At 40.2% G+C, this 19,451-nt stretch overlaps 1 protein-coding gene across 2 annotated transcripts in view; it reads right to left on the bottom strand.

The window, feature by feature from the left end:
* Positions 1 to 1,001: 1,001 nt before the first annotated feature.
* Positions 1,002 to 19,451, bottom strand: part of GCC2 (GRIP and coiled-coil domain containing 2) — a 48,849-nt gene continuing 30,399 nt past the window's right edge. For both annotated transcript variants that reach the window (XM_074964441.1, XM_074964451.1), the window contains 7 exons: positions 17,656 to 17,777; positions 13,463 to 13,639; positions 12,348 to 12,565; positions 10,795 to 10,989; positions 8,535 to 8,674; positions 7,186 to 7,387; positions 1,002 to 5,338 (listed from right to left, as the gene is read on the bottom strand). In XM_074964441.1, coding sequence (XP_074820542.1) covers positions 5,268 to 5,338; positions 7,186 to 7,387; positions 8,535 to 8,674; positions 10,795 to 10,989; positions 12,348 to 12,565; positions 13,463 to 13,639; positions 17,656 to 17,777 — 1,125 coding nt within the window. In that variant the 3' untranslated portion in view covers positions 1,002 to 5,267. The remainder of the gene's footprint in view (positions 5,339 to 7,185; positions 7,388 to 8,534; positions 8,675 to 10,794; positions 10,990 to 12,347; positions 12,566 to 13,462; positions 13,640 to 17,655; positions 17,778 to 19,451) is intronic.

Raw genomic sequence — 19,451 nt, forward strand, 5'->3', positions numbered from 1 at the left:
TTTTGCATCTTTTCATTTAGGGCAAAATCTGTGTTACCATAATGCAAGCATCTTTGTATTTAATCTTAAAACACACAAAACAAACTTGGTCTGCACTTGAAAGTTATTTTGGAATAGTTACCTCAGTCAGGGTGTGAAAAACCACACTGGTAACCGACATTGCTATGCTGACATAGCCCTAAGTGCAGGCACAGCTATGTTGACAGAAGAATGCTTACTTCGGAGATGTGGTATTCCTACCCAGATGGAAAAACCCCTTTCTGTCAGTGCAGACTGGGGTTATGCCAGCATAGCCGTGCTAGTATAGTCTGTCATGCAGACATAGCTTCAGTCTTTCCTAGATTTTCAAGAGCTTGGGCGTGGGCTTCCAGAAGAAATGAGAATTGATTTAGAAGCAAACCCTGACACTCAGATTCAGAATATTCTTGCCAAAATTACCTAGGACGAGATCTGAAATGTCAAGCTGGTGGTTCCTGCTGGCACAATTGCTTTCTTCTCTCCTGCATTTTCACAACAAGCTTCCCAGAAACTTGATTCACAACCAAGAAAATGATCAAGGCTAAAGCAGATTTAATTAGCAAAGGAACAACAGAGATGGATCCTTCAGTTTTACTCCCTCATCCTTCCTCTCTTAACAGGATGACTGTATATATTTATCCAAGGAAAACAGACTGGGGGAATTGGACAAGAGGCACATATATTTTTGTTTAAATCATTCTTGGACATAAGAAATTGGATGCTATTTGCAAGAAGAGTCCAACGTGTGAAAGTGTTAGTTTCAGGTTCGAGTGGCTGATGTGTACATTAAACCAGAGACTCTCTGAAGCAGCTTCCCCACCCTTAACACCACACACTGAGCATTTTTTAATCAGTCTCAGCTACTAGAGGTCAGCCATTTGCTGTCTAGTAGCATATGCCAGACAAATAACAAAAGCAGGAATCTTTTTTAAAGTTCATTTATATTTTTCCTAATAAGATACACTAAGACAGTCATTTTACATTAAATTTCTAAAATTATGTTTCTCCCCACACACATTTTCACATTCATTTTCAACATGGCGATGCTATCCCCAAGTTAGGATTGTGCCAGTATTTCTATAGTAAACCCATAACTCACGTTATGCAACTTTTTACTATCTTAAACCTTTTTACTTTTGTACTGCAGGACAAATCCATAACAGGAAGTACCCTGAATAACATTTACTCCAATTAGCAAAGAAAACAGGCATTCAGAACAAAGGCACACACTCAGGTGAATATGCATTTTGAACAAAATGAACAACAGAACATTAGGAGACCATCAATTAAGTCACATTTCCAACAAACATTTTTATCTACTTTTGTTACGAGTAACCCCTACGATTACTACAACAGCAAGAGAAGTTCTCTTCCATGTGTTCACTTTGCACCTCTGACACCGCGTACACCCAGTTTTGCTGTTTTGCGGCTGCTGCCAGCCTTCCCCAGGCTCTGCAAAAAGGTGTTTAATGGTCATAGCAGCAGCAGAGCTAGTACAAAAAGGTTGGGAGGTAGATGTGCGAGAGAAAGGGTGGACCTGAGCATGTTCAGTGGGGTTGCCTTCAGGCCCACTCAAAAGTTGCTTGTGAATAAACAAAGCAGCAGTTATACTTTAAGTTTATACTTACAGTTATACTTTAAGTTTGTTTCATTTCTTTACAAAAGAATCAGGATATGTTTTAAAGTGTGCTCCTCAGAAAGAGGTTTTAATAGTGAATTTAAAAAAGTATTCAGTGTGACTGTCTCTCTGGACAGCTGTGTCTCTGCAAGTGAAAACAGAAGCACAAGCCAAGTGGTGGCACCTGCAGGAACAACACCTTTTTGTAAGGCAATAAAAGGGAGTGGGCTGCTGACTTGTGCAAGTGTAGGTAGCAACTGCCGAACCACAGTCCAACAGATATGCAGGGGGTGGGGCCATGGCCCTAACCAAACACTCTCCCTCTGCAGTTTCTAGCACTAGCTTCAGAACTGGCAGGCTCTTTTGGAGTCCCCAGCATCTGGAGTCAAACTGTGGCCAACGGTGGAAAGCGGGGTCACGTCATCTTACTCCTCACACCCTCTTCCTCCTAATGCTAGCGAGCCCCTAATTTGGCCCTAAATATGTAAAGTCCGTGGGGCAGGGGTCATGTCTTCTTACAAGTCTGTAAACAACTCAGGATAATATGGTACTGTAAAACGAGTAAACATAAAGAATCAAAGTGAGGCCAACATAAACTCTTTAAAAATGAGCAACACAGTGCAAAGGTGGGCAGAGTGCCAGCTTTAATTTTCAATTTAAATTGCCTTTTGGAATTTAAGTCACAACTAGGGTGCTTTATTAGCATACTAAAATGGAAGTTAATGAAATATATATTTACCATTCAAAATAATTCTGCTTCCAGTCCACATGTCCTGTCTATCCTGTTTACTGTAACTATATATTTAAAAACCCAGGCACTTACTTACAGCTGAAGTTTCTTCCACAGCCTGGAAAAGTATTTGTTCTGTTTTGAAAGCACTGACAATTGTATCATACACATTATACAAATATGTTCAGTTGTAATTATTAAAATATTCTTGACAACGGTCTTTCAAGGCCTCAGTAATGTTCCTTTGTAGCAGAAGCATATGCAAGGAGCGTATATTACATTCATGAGCACAATATTTGAGTTTCACTAAAACAGTGGATATACAAGTCAAGAGTCTGAAAACAAATCAAAAAGCCATTTCTATTTAATACAGTCAATATTAAAGTATGCAAGCAGCATAAAATGTTATTCACAGTTTGCAAAGTTAAATAAAAATCTTAGGATCTGAAATACACATTTTAAAAGAGAAAGATCCTCCTGTCACAGCTTCTCTATAACAAAGACAGTTGTGCAGATATTGTGCAGAAAAGACTCAAGGAGAAAAGAATGACAGCAGCAAATGTTCAGTTGAACTAGTTTTGAAGTCAACATAAGAAACAGTGCAGACATTTTCCTGCTATGATTTAAAAATGTAAGAGTAAACTATTATGAACTGAAATCTTTTTCCACCAACTTTGTCCTGGCATTGTTTTAATTTTCTTTTTCACAGTCAGCTGTGATTAGTCTAAATTAGGATTAACATCTAATGATTTAAAACAAATCACTGATGTGGAAGGGGTGCTTATAGTCTGAAAATGACTGTAAAAACACCACAGTGGCAGCTTCATGTCTTGTCTCAGCTTCCACAGTTGCAATTGTTCAAAAGATAGTTTTCCAATTGTGAGGCCTGCAATCCTAGATTGGAAAATCAAACTGGGTGCTTTCTGACTCATCTATGACCCAGGACAATTCTGCAACTAGAATTTAAGAAGTGCATTGGTTTGTGCCAAAAAGGATTCACTCTATAGTAACTATGTTGGCTTTGCAGTGCTAACTGCAAATAGCAATTAAAAAACATGTTTTCCCCTCAATATAATAAGTCAACAGAACTTGAAATACACACCGGAAGTGGAGATGACTAAGAAGTTGTTTACATATAGTCACTTTCATATCAATAACCACTCATTATAGAAATTCTGTTCTCATAGCAAGATAATCTCTACTGCTGTTCTTGCTGCCAGATTAACCACAGTCCTGATTAATACTATGTTATCAAGGGAATGGACACCAGAATCTCAGGACTGCTTTTCCCTAACCCTGCTCTTGCTGATTAGTGTTTGTACAGTTTGGTATGGCAGCAGTATCTGTAGTAGAGAAAGATGTGCTGGTGGGTCTAAGTGTACATCTTCCCTCCCCTCTGTGTTCAAAAGTGTCGTTTTAGGACTGAATAAGACCATATTGGAGAAGAGGTGACAAATGCCTGAAAAAGTCTTGGATGGTAGGTGAGAAGAATGCATATGTACATATAATAAATTTACACACAAATAATGGAGTAATTAAGAGAACAGAACTGGAATATGCAGAGGAAAAAAAGACAGCATGGTTTAGGAGGAAAAAGTCAAACAAAACACACACAGAAGCTGGGGGGAGGAAATGAGTGCACTGTTTACAATAGAATTATTCTTATTCTTACAGATGGAAGTGGTGTTTCCAGAAAAGCCATGAAGTAGCAGAATCTAAAATGAAGCACAAACCACTTGACCAAAAGGCAGACACACAAGGAGGAGTGAAAAGAGAAAGGCGTAATTTCTTTACATTAGAATGCCTGCAAACTGCATCTGCTATAGAAGTTTTCCAAGCAAACACACTTCCTTCTTTCCTGGCAGTTTTATTTAGGATTGTAAACTTCAGCCAACTTCCTTCTGGATCTTGTTCCTACCTTCGTTCATTATAACGAAGTCCTTTTATTTCAGTATAGCACGATGGTGCCAGAGCCTGCTTACAACTTCTTGCCTGGTCTTCATCACTCAACCCTCAAGTTGCCTATGCAGATTCCAACCTTAGACAAAGATACCTTAGTTTAAGCCCTCTCCCCTAGAATTTCAGCCCACCTGTGTTGCTGATTCTTGAAAATGTCTGTCCTGGGCCTTCTCTGAATGCTCTCTAGCATCTGATCCAATGTCAGGACTTGAATATCCATCCGACATATTAATATCCCAAACACAGAACAAGTTTTAGCCGTCACTAAACTCTTTGGCCCTAAGCTTTATATTCTGAATCTGTTTTTGCTGCAAACTTTACTGAGAATTTAGCCAAAGTCAAAACAGAAAATGCCAAGTATCTTCAAATTCTCTTAAGAGCCATGCAATATTTTAGAAAGATCATCATGCAGTGGAAACAGTTTGATTTGACTTTGATATTATAGTATATGGACAACAGATTTATAATAATACAAATTATTCGTTTTCTTCACATTCACTGAGTGAAAATAGCATCCTGAAAATGTATTTTTGAAGTACTTTACTAAGAATTATTTTACCTATTGTTCTAGTTATTAAATATGACATTTTTAATAAAAATAAAATGTGATCAGTTTGCCAAATTATGCTCTCAAGTAATCAGTAACTTTTCACCCCTTTCATTTTACTCCTGAATACCAACTTGCTTAATCTAAAAGCGTTTACAAGAAACAATGAAATAGTTTGGTGCAGTCAGAACCTGGAGTCAGAAAGTAATAGAGCACATTCTTTAGAAACCCTCTATTCCAATTTTTAGGCTAAGATGCATTGCCTAAGGTAATTTGCAAAATCAGAAAAATAAAAAAAACTGTCAATGCTACACATGTAAGGTTCATTCTTCTATAGTAAAATTTCTCTGTTAGTGCAATTGTGGAATGTACATGTCTAAAAGATTTCCATTGTTTCATCGAAGTCCTGACCAACTGTGAAGGTACGAAGCCCAACCAGAGGGCCGTGATGCACTTTCTTCCTCACCTGAAGGGAGGAAAAATATGCTTATAATCTTCACCAGCACTAAACAACAACTATGCACAAGTGAACTGAATGACGCAGTCTTATGCAGGAAAGACACAAAACATTTACTTCTGTCAGTTTTCCTACATTCAAATCCCATCCTTATGTTCACCAGTTATCTTTTTTGAAGAGATATCTTTTAAAATACACTCTGGAAAACTGCCACCACATTGACAGATTTTGTCATCATGAAACACCACTGTCCAGTGTACACTTTGTTTAGAGCAGTGGTCTCTTTTTACACACAAGATCACTTTTTGAATTTAAGTGCAACCCAGGATCTACCTTGCCTGTTCCCCAAAGCCCTGCCCCGCTCACTCCATCCCCCCATTTCCTTCGTCACTTGCTCTCCTCCACCCTCCCTCACTTTCATTGGGCTGCGGCAGGGGTTTGTGGTTTGGGATTCAGGAGGGGGTACGGGCTCTGGGCTGGGGCCGAGGGGTTTGGAATGTGGGAGAGGGCTCCGGGGTGAGCCTGGGGCAGGGGTTGGGGTGCAAGCTCTGGGAGAGAGTTTGAGTGCAGGAGGAGGCTCCGGGTTGGGGCAGAGCGTTGGGGTGCAGGAGGCGGTACGGGGTGCAGGAGGCAGTACGGGGTGCTAGATCTGGGAGGAGGCTAAGGGCTGGGGCAGGGGTTTGGGGTGAAGGAGGGGGTTCAGGATGCTGGCTGCGGGAGGGGGCTCAGGGCTGGGCTTGGGTTGCATGTTCCCACCAGGCTGCACTTATCTCGGGCTGCTCCTGGTCAGTGGCACAGCAAGGCTAAGGCAGGCTCCCTGCTTCTCCCAGCCCCACACTGCTCCCGGAAGTGGCCAGCACACCCCTGCGACCCTGGCGGGGCGGGAGGCACATGGCTCTGCGCACTACCCCTCTCTCCAGGCACTGCCCCTGCAGCTCCCATTGGCTGCGGTTCCCAGTTCCCAACCAATGGGAGTTGCGGGGGCATGCTTGAAGGCAGGAGCAGTGTGTGGAGACCCCTGCCCCGCCCCAGGGATCATGGGGGCATGCTGGCCGCTTCTGGGAGCGGCATAGGGCCGGTGCAGGCAGGGAGCCTGCCTAGCCCCACTGCACTGCTGGACTTTTAGCAGCCAGAGATCGCGATCGACTGGCAGAGGCTCCAGGATCAACCAGTCAATCGCTATCTATGGGTTGGTGACCACTAGTTTAGAGTATTTCAGGAAACATGTCTGCATTTGGAAAAGAGATAAAAGGCCTGTTTATTGACTTCACCTTGAGGATCCCAGGTTAGTGGTAAGCTCTATTCCCTAGCAATTACCAGAACAGCAGTACTCAATGCTAGAAACCTTTTCTGCCTTGCCATTCCAATTATAAATCCTCCCACTGAGTGCATTAGTCTGTCTACACATTTCACTGTCATGTGCACTTCTCCTTACTTTATGTTCAGCAGTAATTGACTTATTCCCTATTTTAAAAATGATCTGGAAAGGGCACACACTGCAGCTGACAATCTAAAACGTTTAGGGAAATTGTAATTAGTTAAATAGGGAAAATGACAATAAATACCCAATATAAATGTTTTGAATGGGATAATACAAAAAGCCTATTTCAAATTGCAGAGTGAATTTTATTTTTAACTTTTGGCTAACAGTCTTGTTTTATTACAGTTATGAATATCTTAACTCCCTCCTAAATGACCAGGATAGTTCTATTCCCTGTCTGTTTACACCATGTTCTTGAGCTTTATTGTTCTGGAAGATCTGCACAGAAGGAAGTCACACCACATTTCATTTTGTCTTTTCTACTTTCATATTTTGTTTTTGCAACTTTTTGATAAAACACAAGTACTTCTCATACCCTGGGCAATTGCAACAAGTTTTCCTCTCTCTTCAGGGCTGAGCTGCAACATGGTATCCATTACTGGAAGAAGCCTCTCTCTTTCACTTCCTGCCTTCAGAAATATAAATTGCAGCAGAACATTTTTCAAGTATTCCAGATTAGCAACAGACTTCTCTCGCTCTTGGTTCCTTTCCAGTCGTCTTACTTCACTCTTAAGAAGCTGCAGGCAGAAAGAGACCATTAAATATTACATTTTCTTAATGATTTTTATAAAATGAACGACGGAATACAAACTACTCTGAGGAACAAAGCACATGTATATTAGACATGCAATAAGGTATTGAAAGCGTTCAGTAGTTTACATAAGATGTGTTCTGGGCAAAGATCCCATGGGGCCTAAAATGTACAGCTGGCCTCCAGATAACACTGTTGGTTCAGAATTCATTTAACCTATTTATAATCTTAAACACCTTTTTGGAAGAGTTTTGCAATATTAGTTACAAGCAATTTAGTTGTATAAAGAAAGTATGGGGGAACAAGATACAGACTGGGCAATTCTGGTGATCAGGAATAAAATGCAAAGAGTTGAGTAGATATGTTACTTGGGTTATGTTTTGGCAAACTATTCACTCATCTAATTACTACTTGTTTTGCTATATAAATATTTCCTATACACCCAAATTTTGATATTAACAAACGGTGCACCTCACAAGAACGCTGGTTTGAAGACTGGCTTCAAAAAGCTGTTACCTGCAGTTGCAGAAAATGCAAACTGGCTTTGTTAACTAAAGATTAAAACACAGTCTTTGAAAACAACAGCTTTGAATCCACCAACACTGATCAAATTGAGTAACTCCTAAAATAAAATTAGAAAAGTAACTGTCATCTGATGCTATATCAGCTCAGTATTCGAGAATCCAAGGAATCTTAAGCTCAACCAACATTTACATCCATTGAGTAAAGGTGCACTTAAGACCCGTAAGAAGGGAGGGGGAAGGGGAAAAAGAAAAATTAGTTACATGGGAAGAATAATTCAACCTAAACTGTTGTGCTTTTTCTGAGAAGAAATTATGTCTTTTTTTGCATGTGAGAACTGACTTTCATCTTACCAAGTACTGGGTGTATTTTGGCAATGTTATGTACATATGTAGAATTTGAAAAAATTACAGGTAGTTAAATTTTGCATCTCACCAAATTTCAAACATTCAAGTTTGAATAATAAGTTTTGTGAAACAACTAATTTGGTATGAAAGTATAAAAGGATTTGCTTGGGGACACATACATACATACAGTAAACAAAAAAAACAAACAAACAAGCCCCCATAAAGAGCAGTATCTAAAATATCAGTGAATGCATGGCTACTAACCTTAATTTGTTCCATTAATATTGCATTGGTTGCTTCCGATTCATGAAGCAATCCATTCAAATGATCAGCACTTTTTGTTGTTGTGTTTAGCTTCTGGACCAGCTCTTCTTTGGTGAGTTCTGTTTGCCATTGAGGTGGCTCTGCAATTTTATATTTCAAAAAAAGATTACCTTGCAGTTTACTTTACATTCAGAGTGATGGTTTATCAGGAACATTTTTCAGAATTACACTGGTGTCATGGTGGCAACATCAAATCATAGCAATGAAAAACTCTGAGAAGTCAGATTTTACATCACCACCCATTTCTATTCTTGCTGCCAAACTTTTGGTTTGTGATTTTTTTTGTATATACACAATACTAAAAAAAGTACTAAAAAGAGTCTGTAGCAACCAAACTATTTTTGTAGAATCTGACTTCAGTGTTTCTTTAAAGGGAGAAAGGTTTGGGGGAGGGACCTCCTAGGTTGTTTTTCCTTTTGGAGGATTTCAATATTTCCTCAAAACTGTTTTTGGACTTGCTTGTCATCTCTGTACAATTAGCCGGTTGTCCTGTATTTCCCTGCTCTACTTTTTTGCGACTTGAAAAGCAAATCCATGCACTTTGGCACAAGTTCCCACTGATCCCATGTTCTCCAGTAGCCCAATCCAGCTCACATTAAAGCCAGTGGAAGTTGTGTGTCTGAATTTAATAATTTAATAATAGGAGTTGGATGAAAACTTAATAGCCTTCTATGCAGTATTCTGAGCTGTTCTCTTCACACTCACAGTTCCTACAGTTTACGTACTCATTCACCCATCTGTTCTCCTTCCCATGAAAGTCCCTAAATGTAAAATTTTTTACAAATTTTAAGTAGTCTTGGAATCCATGAATAAAAACTGTAACTAACATAACCCTTAATCCCTATCTGAGGACAAGCTTATACAAAAATTAATAAGGTGAATGTACACTCAGTGCTAACAATGCATAGGGGTCTAATGTCTGCAATATGAAGGTATCAAAGTTCAGATTTCTAACCCCTAGAAGATGCTAAATTACTCTCATAAACCTCAGCCAACTCCTCAAGTAGCAATGTTTGTCGTAGCAGCAGTGTCTAATGCTCTATTAGAAGGGGTGGGATTCTTAAGGCGCAACTCAGGCTGAGCATTACAGCACCTAACTTTTAGATGACCTGCTGCCAAGTGGAATTCACAACCACGAGCTAGGAGCCCGGGTTTCCTATACAATGCCTGAAGAGAGTCAGGTACCTAAAAAGGGGGATTTACAGAAGCCAACATGTTGAGTGGAGAGCCATCTAAGCTAGCCAGTAGGAAATGCTCAGGAGAGGGGTGTGGCCTAAGTCCTACCCCTCAAAGGGAGTTAGGTGTGTATCTCCATTCAGGTGTCACAGCCACGAACCATCTCCTGGGGATAGGTGCCTAATCCAAGTCACTCATTTTTGTGTGCACACACACACACTTTTAACCCATAGCCCAGTGGTTACACACTCCCCCAGGATGCGGGAGAACTGGTTTGAATCCCCACTCTGCCTGATGTAAAGCAAGGACTTGAACCCAGCTCTTCCACATCCCACTGAGCTAAGGGGTATTCCTGGGGTGAAACTCAATCTCTTCTGTTGAAGCTGTTCCACTTGTATAAAAATATATTTAAAAATACTCATTACACCAGAGAGAGTGTGTGTGTGTTAGGGCACTCCCCTGGGATGTTGGAGACCCATATTCAAGTCCCTGCTCCACATCATGCTGAGGGGGACTTGAACCTGGCCTCTCACAACCTACACGAGTGCTCTAACCATGAGGCAACTGGATAAAAGGTCATCACCACCACATTCTCCTCCATTTTATGCATGGATCTATGCTGGCCTCTGAGCACGTCTACTGTACAGGGCCTTGCAAGCGAGATCTTTGGAAGAAATGTAGGCACTTAGGGGACCTTACCAGTGGAAATTTAGGTGCCTAGGGAGTTTAGGTGCCTATATGGTTAGGCAGCAGCTGAACAGGGGTTTTGAGGATCTAGATTTTGGACTTAGGCATCTGAAGTGGCTGTCAGGTGCTTAAGTCTCCCTTGGAAATCCCACCCAAGGTTGCTGCAACACCAGGGAAAAAAAGTTATGGTAGTCAAGTGGGAGAAAGAATGACAAGTATCTCAATGCTCTAAGGACAATTTTCTATGGCACCCAGAAAAGTACCAAGTAATACTGATTCTGTAACTCAAATTAGTTAAGTACCTAAACTTTTATTATTTAAAAAAGGTTTTACTTGCCAAATTTTGCTTCAGGAGAATTAAGAAGTTGTTCCAATGATGGCATATAGGTACTGGCAGAAGACACAGACTCTGTGTCAGTTGTTTCCATTCCTTCTCCCTCTTCCCTAGCTACAGTGTGCACATCAAGAAGAGGAAGGTCAGTGTTTCTCCGTTCTCGCAAGTTCTTCACTGGCAGGTTTGAAACAGATGGACCTGAAAAAGAATTTCTTTCGGATGGCATACATTAATAAATAACACTGCTGTATGCTGGGAATGATCACCCAGAAGCCACTCAACCGGATGCGAAGGAGAATGTGAGAACTAAAGATGTTGAATACATCTTTTAGCATCTTAAATTAAGGAGATGTACATAAGCAGTAAAGTGAAACAAAGCATCATGTGAGAAGTTCAGTCATCCGTAAAGAATAAATGAATATGAATAAAGCATATTTCACAATATAAAACACAGCCTTTCACTTCGAAGACACCACTATAACCAGAGCCCAGATTACCAGTGATTTAAAGTGTCTTTTAAATGACCTATGTGAAATAAGTCACTGGTGTAACCATCTTAAATTTGGGCAGTGGGGGAGGTGGAAAGTAAGACCAGAGATGAGGTGCATTAATCCTACAGCCACAGTGAAAGGGAAAGGAGGAGTGAAAAGCTGGACAATCATCCCCTAAGAGATTGCGCCAATGAACCAAATGGGTTATCTCAGTCCAGTTTCTGGTCCGTGCCCACTCACCCACACAACTCCCAGCAGAAAACATTCTGGATCATCATATCTTTTTTCAGTACATATGCTAAAAATATGAAAGGATGGTGCTGGTTTTACCTTTAGAAAGATACAGACCAAGGGTTAGTTTTTTACTCTTTTGGAAGGGTAAGCATTTCATAGCACACCTGTTCATTTAACCATAATTAGTATATGGTTCAGTAACAGTGGTGAGGGATTTTTTTTTACATAAAATTGTAGAGTGTTTCAATTTAGAAACTAAACCTTAAGGGATTTTAGTGCTTCTGAAAGTTGCATGTTGACAGATGTAGAAAAAGAGACAGAGACGCAAGCTCAGATGAAATAAAGTACAAGAAGCAGCAGCATAAACACAAGCCCCTTCTTCCCCCGTGCGTGCCCCCCCTACAATGTGCTTAGATCTTGAACTGGGGAGACCCCTTCTAAAAGTGACTTTAGCTCAGCTTCCAGAATCAGTCTTCAATTCATTTTCTGAGGATGCCAACAAGGGTGCCAATTCAGATGGTAATCTTTATAATACTGACTGACCCATTAGGAAATGAGCAGAGACCACCAAATCACTCTATACACATCACTGTGTGGCCAAAAAACATTTGAGGACTACCAGTTTAGGTTAGGTTTCTAATCTATAAAACCAATATCGGTGCTTACCATTTTATATGTAAAAAACAGTTGGTAAATGGGCACCCCATATGTTTTTGGAGATGTCTGTATGATTACCAACTACAGAGAAGTAATGAATCAGTCTGCCAGTTAGCTAAACATGAATAATCAACAAAAAGGGATTTTTTGGGCTGCAGGACTGTACAAACTTACCTTTTGTGCTAGGTTCACTCTTAAGTTGGAAGAATTGGGCTTCTACTTTGGATAGCTGCTGTTGCAATGTCTCTACAGTTTTCCTATGCTCTTCTTGCAAATGCCTCACTTGATCTCTGAAACTGTTCCGAACAGCTTCGTTCTGGGTCGTCAGCTGACTCACAGTCTGTGCATGCTCTGACTTCAACACCATGTTCTCAGACTGTATAGTACAGACCCTGAAAGGAGAATGTTTACCTTATAGATGATTCCCAGTTATGTTATTTTTTTCCACTAATTATGCCAACCTCAGGAAAAAAATTGTGCCTCATGCTTCACTGCTAAGCAAAAGACCCAGGTTCAAGTATCAGGTCCGGTCTTTGTTTCTGTGGCCAACAGGAGCTAAAAGTATCTTTGGTTACTGTCCACCCATACCAAATGCCAACAATTCCAAAGACTATTCCATCCCACTCTCTGTGACAAGAAAGAAGTTTGATAGTACTACACAGGGAAGCAGGAAGAGAGGAGGGGAAGGATGGAGTTTGTTGAAGTGCCCTGAAGCAGAAAAATTTAAGACAACCATAACACTGTCTGAAAAATTAAAAGTCACAGATGCTCACTCTGACCGAAATAGTGAAGTGGGGGATTTGGGAAGGAGATATTTCAAAATGTTACCTTTCACAAGGGCACTAATTGGACTTTAAATGGCAATGATGGGATTCCCACCATTCTGTCTGTACTGCAATTTAGATATCTGAACATTTGCATCAGATTACTTCACTAGATTAAATCTTTCAACACAATGGGAGTTCTGTACATGGTACTTAGAAATAGCAAGTAGCACTCAATGAGCTGCAAAAATGTAATCTTTGAAAGTACACAGTTAAACAGAAAAAAGTGTAGGGAAATTTGAGTAGGAGGATGTTTAAAATCCCTGATCTTCAACCATTAAATTCTCATGGAAGACGCTCCAGAAGGTTGACAGCAAGAAATTAACAGCCCTTGTGGAAATCCCACTAACTTTCTGCACACAATTATACCCCTTCCATGAGTGTAGAGCAGTTCAAACAAAACAAATGCTTGGCACCAACTGCACACACAATAATACAACATATCTTATCATCATAGAACCACACTTTTCTCGGAGTTCTGCCTCTTTCGTCACAGTCTCCTGCAGCATCTTATTGTGCCGTTCCAGCAGGGTGTCATGTTCAGACTGCAATGCTTGAAGTTCAGTGACGCTGATTTGTAAATTATGCTGGGCATCTTGTAACTTTACTTTTAGTTGGTCTATCACCATTTCCATGTGTTCTCTAAGGAAAAAAACAATAGATATTTTAAAGAAAGTTATCCCATTTCAGAACAGCCAAATGTATCATTAGTATTTTGGGTAATCTATTCTATTAGATATGAATTACCTTTTCATTATACTAAATGGCTTGAATGATTCAGTGTTATGACAGAATTCTTTCTAGAATCTAACCCTAGCTGAAATGACAACAAAATAGCTGATTTGGGGATTGTCCCAGGAACACATGGCCTGTTCGTGTCCATGTTCCTGGAACAGCTCAAAGCATTGCCTGATTAAGGGGGTAGGGGAAGAGGAGGGAAAGAGTGTCATTAATAATCCTTTCAGCATTAGACAAGTTATGGAGGACAAAGCTAAAGAAGCTGGGGGTGGGAAGGAAAATAGATAATGGGTGGGGTGCAGGTTTAGGTAAGAACTGTCTCTTGGGCGTTTTTTGTATATGTTTGTTTGTTTTGCGCCAGCCTGGCAGGGGTGAACACAAGGTACAGGAAAGAAACAGGAGGGTTGTGAAAAATTGGGTTGGGGGGGGAGGTGGCAACCCACAAAAATTAACACCAGAAAAACCAGGCAGTGTGCTATATTCAGATAAGTTGATTCAGGCGTGAGAAACTACAGAAAAAAAGGCCAACTCACCTGTCCCAATTCTGAGAAAAATACAACCTGAAGAACCTACAAACTTATTCAACCTCTTAGTCCTTACTGATGTGAATAATTCTATTGACTTCTAAAATGAACTATTTGTATGGTTAAGAGTTGTAGAATAACCCTTTAACTCGGGGAGTAATCCATCCTTTAAAATTTTATCCTGTATTATTCAACTGTTGATCAAACTGTTCCACTTACAAATTTCTGAAATTAAACCTTCCCCAACAGCCTATGTCCAGTAGTAACAGAACACTGCTTCCCATCAGAATTCCTCTGCTGGCAAAAGGGGAAGATAAATAAATGAGACTCCCTTGCAACGATCTTGCTTCAAAGAAACTCATGCCCTGACTAGCTAGAATCTGATGAAGAAGTCCTCTGAATTCTCAGTATTTTTTTTTTTTTTTTTTTAAATAGGCAACACCTGAGATGCTATTTTATAGTTTCTATCAGGGATCCCCCATAACAAATCACAGGACTCCCTCTGCTGGATCTGCAGCAGTATTTCCAGACCTGTGCCAAAAATCAGTTAACCATGGCTAAGACTAAGATTCTGTCACGCATATTTTTAGTAAAAGTCACGAATGGGTCATGGGCAATAAAGAAAAATTAATGGAAACCTGTGACCTATCCATGACTTTTACTAAAAATATGCATGACAAAATGAGGAGCTGCAGGTTCCCCCCATCAACCAGAGGGCCTGGCTCAGAGGTGCAGGGTCCCCCTACCACCTGTGGTGGATCCGAGCCTTGGGGTGCCCACGGGACTCAACTTGCGGGGCACCCCTGCCGCCCATGGTGGCTGGGACTTCCTGGGAGCCCTGCTGCCTGCAGTGGCGGGGAGTTTGGGGTCTCCCCGCTGCCTCGGAGCTCCTGGCACCCCTGCCTCTGCCTCGGCTGTGAGCTGCCTGCAGGGCACCCCTGCCTCCCTCTGCAGCTGGGAGCTCGGACCCCCACAGTTCCCAGCCACCAGGGGTGTCAGGGGACCCTACAGCTCCCAGGTGCTAGGGGCTCAAGTCATGGAGGTCTCTGGAAGTCATGGATTCTGTAACTTCCGTGACAAAATTGTAGCCCTAACCATGGCTTATGCACAATGACTGTCATTTTAGGTCACTGACCTCTTTTTGACAATGACCATCAGGAATGGTCGTCCTGAAACAGATAACTGCTAGCGTAGATCCCACGTGGAATTAAGTCTAAGACTTTCTGAAACTGCATTGAATTTGTCTGGCCTATACTTGCACTTAAAAGTTTTCAGTACTAGTTCAGTTCACCTTCTCACCATGTTTATGCCAGGGAAAGTTTACAGAAAAAGGGTAACAAAGGGTAAAACTTATTTATGCAAGTTTTCTGGGACTGGAACTGTTTTTTTTTTTTTTTTTAAATCGCCACGTCAGTAAACCTTGCTGAAAGCAACTCTAATTGACATGCCGGTAAGAACTGGACTGGCCCCTGGAGCCTTGCCTACACTAGGCCTTTTGCTGATGCTAACAATGGTTCAGTTAAGCTGGTGTGAACAGCAGCTTTTTTGTAAGGAAAGCTGTAGCTGAAAACCATTTTCAACAGTACATTTTCATGCCACAAAACAGGCTTACGCTGAAACTGCTGACCAAAAGGCAGACATTAGCTTCAGCTTCATTCTGAACCTCTAGGATCCATCTCCCAGCCAAGCTGAGACAAGAGATAATCCGTGCAGGAAAAAAAAAAAGTGTTTTAAGTTTTGGTGAGGGAGAAGGTGGAGAAAGCGAGCGTAAACATACATTTATTCAGGAATAAAGGTTACCTGTTTTCTTTTAAATCAGGAAAATAAAGCCTTACTTTAAGATATCTGTGTTATTTAGCTATAAAAAAAAACATGTCAATGTATCAAAGTGTTTTGCCAACAGCCATTGGGTTCAAACTAGGAGTTGCAACACTAGTTACTGGAAAAGGGGTAGGGTCAACTTGGAAATCAAGGGATTCCTAACAATGAGTTAAAATTAGACTCGGGTTTTAACTCTGTGCTTGAGTTTTCCTGCCAGCTTTTTTGGTTTGACAATCACTCCACTATTCCCTCACCCACCAGTATTTTTTTCCATGTGGACAACACCACAGAAACAGGAGAAACTGGCTGACTAAATATTATTTACTGTAGCACCTAATAGCCCTTGGGGAAACACTGAAAAATAGAAATTTTTCACAGTAATATCAAATTACAGATATTTACAGAACGTAATCTTAGCAAAAAATAGGGATTTTTAAAATCTTGTAGCTATAGTAACATAGATATGTGAAAAATTTTTAGACTGAAATGTGACTTATAAGTTGATAGCATCTGTCATAACTATAAAAGGAAGGGTAACCTCCTTTCTGTATACAGTGCTATAAAACCCCTCCTGGCCACAGGCAAAACCCTTTCACCTGTAAAGGGTTAAGAAGCTAAGGTAACCCCGCTGGCACCTGACCCAAAATGGCCAATGAGGGGACAAGATTCTTTCAAATCTTGAGGTGGGGGAACAAAGGGTTCAGTCTGTCTGTGTGATGCTTTTGCAGGGAACAGATCAGGAAGGCAGCCTCAGAATTCCTGTTAAGTTAGTAAGTAATCTAGCTAGAAATGCGTTAGATTTCCTTTTGTTTAATGGCTGGTAAAATAAGCTGTGCTGGAGGGAATGTATATTCCTGTTTTTGTGTCTTTTTGTAACTTAAGGTTTTGCCCAGAGGGATTCTCTATGTTTTGAATCTGATTACCCTGTAAGGTATTTACCATCCTGATTTTACAGAGGTGATTCTTTTACTTTTTTTTCTTCAATTAAAATTCTTCTTTTAAGAACCTGATTGCTTTTTCATTGTTCTTAAGATCCAAGGGTTTGGGTCTGTGTTCATCTGTACAAATTGGTGAGGATTCTTATCAAGCTCTCCCCAGGAAAGAGGGTGTAGGTCTTGGGAGGATATTTTGGGGGAAGACGTCTCCAAGTGGGCTCTTTCCCTGTTCTTTGTTTAAACGCTTGGTGGTGGCAGCATACGGTTCAAGGCCAAGGCAAAGTTTGTACCTTGGGGAAGTTTTTAACCTAAGCTGGTAAGAATAAGCTTAGGGGGTCTTTCATGCAGGTCCCCACATCTGTACCCTAGAGCACCCTTGACAGCATCCTTTTAAAGTGTTCTGTCTGGGTATTTCAGTAATCCTCAATTATAAAGTATGAATGCCAAAAATTAGATGTGAACCAAGAATCATCACACAGATGAACATTTCTGTCACATTACTACAGTTTGTTAGCCAAAAAGACTACTGAAATGGATTTCTCATCCTTCTCCCCCTTTATTTAAATAGCAAAAAAAAGTCTTGCTTATTGCTGGCTTCATTAGTCTTTGACTACCAAGCACTTATAGACATAATTTTTACCTTTCTTGCTTGGCTCCCTCAGTTTCAGTCTGAGAAGCAGATTTATTCTTTTGTTGTTTTAAAACATTATGAACACGGACTTTGTAGCTTTCAAATTCAGAGGTAACAGCAACTTGTTCTGCCTAGAATATGAAAAAAGAAAACCCTCAATTATATAAGCCACTTATTTATATAAAACCAAATAGTTTCAGTTTTAATTTGTGATCTATATGCACATTACATTGTTTAAAGATCAAGAAATATGAACAGTTGCATTTCCTTTTTTCTTTGTTGAATGGATGATTAAAATGGTTAAGAGAGCCAGTTCATTTAAAATGCAATATTCCATGATTGGTAGGTAAACTTCTTTTGGTAAAGGGAGAACATTAGTGTTAATCACATCTGTCTTTCAGATAGTTTACAAATATACAATTTTATATAAGATATTGTAACATACAAATAGTACTATAAAACATTACAAAGTCCTTAAAAATAAAAACAACTACCCACAAAATATTATAAACAGCAACTCCAATATAAGATGGTGATAGAAACAACAGACAATCATTTCCTCTGTCAACACACAGGCTTCGTCATAGTCAGTCACTGTTACAGTCATAATCAGACATCTATTTGTACTCAGACTTGATTTCTGAGTCATTCTGGTATTTTTGTTCAAGCAAACAAGATGATGGAAAAATTCCATAGTTTGTTTTTGAAAAAGTATATACAGTTTATTTTCTGTCTTTTTACTATGCTTATATTAAAATCACTTAACATGTAAATTAAATGTATGTTGATGTAAATTTCCTGCCATTAAAAAAAAAAAGTCAGGTAGCTTTGAAATCTTTGAAAAATCATTTGAAATCTTTGACCACAGCTCTTACAGCAAGACGAGTGCGTATTATCAAACTGACTTGACAAGCACTGCTCATCCAGTATTCAATGTTTTGTGCTCCCTTTCTCTAAAAATACCATCTGTGCAGGATTTTCTCTCCTGAATCTCAGCAAGTGGCGGGTGGAATTCCCATAGCTTCTGAATTTGTTTTTTTTTTTTTAACATTGAGGGCAACACAAGTCATGCCCTCTACTGGATGTAATATACCACTCCCTGATAAATATAAATATGGCTCTCTAAATGTTCCAATTGATGGTTGGTGAACGAGTGTGGTTGGTGAACGAGTTTTCTTTCGGACATTGTACTTCAACAGCCATTGCTACAGCTCTTCTGGCTCCAGTGATGTTCGTCAATATAATATTTTTTTAAACAAGTCCTTCACTTTTCCTTCCATTCAGGCACTTGAGTTAAAGTACTCACCCCCCAAATATTTGATAAGCAGCCTTTGTTGTATTTGATGCATCTTCACTTGTTCTGCTGTTTTTGCACCTAATTTCTTAGTTGTGACTTGGCAACTATCTTGATGCTCACCTTTTCATTGGTCACGTGCTCCTCTGAGGTGTCAGTACTCTTTTTCTTTTGCAGATGTAGCATCCAAGAGAGAGGACTGGCCACACAACAGCTTCATACCATGTCAGTGTGGCGGAACTACATCCAGGATGGATGCTTTGCATTGCCCACGAAGGAATCAGCCATGATGTGTGGAAATGCCCAATGAGTCTACAGAGGTTGCCCTGGATAGTGAAGAAATTTGATGAGTTGAGTGCCCCCAAACTTTCCTTGAGGCAAACGAGACACACTCCTACAGGTCTGGCTCCAAGAAACTCTCCCTCTTACAGCTTGGCTTCTGACAGATTAGAGGTTTGTAGGTATGGTATGTTCAAGCAGCTGATTCAGAAGCCATCTACTAAGTAGGATC

The sequence above is a fragment of the Natator depressus genome, chromosome 1, assembly GCF_965152275.1.
Source record: "Natator depressus isolate rNatDep1 chromosome 1, rNatDep2.hap1, whole genome shotgun sequence".
NCBI lineage: Eukaryota > Metazoa > Chordata > Testudines > Cheloniidae > Natator > Natator depressus.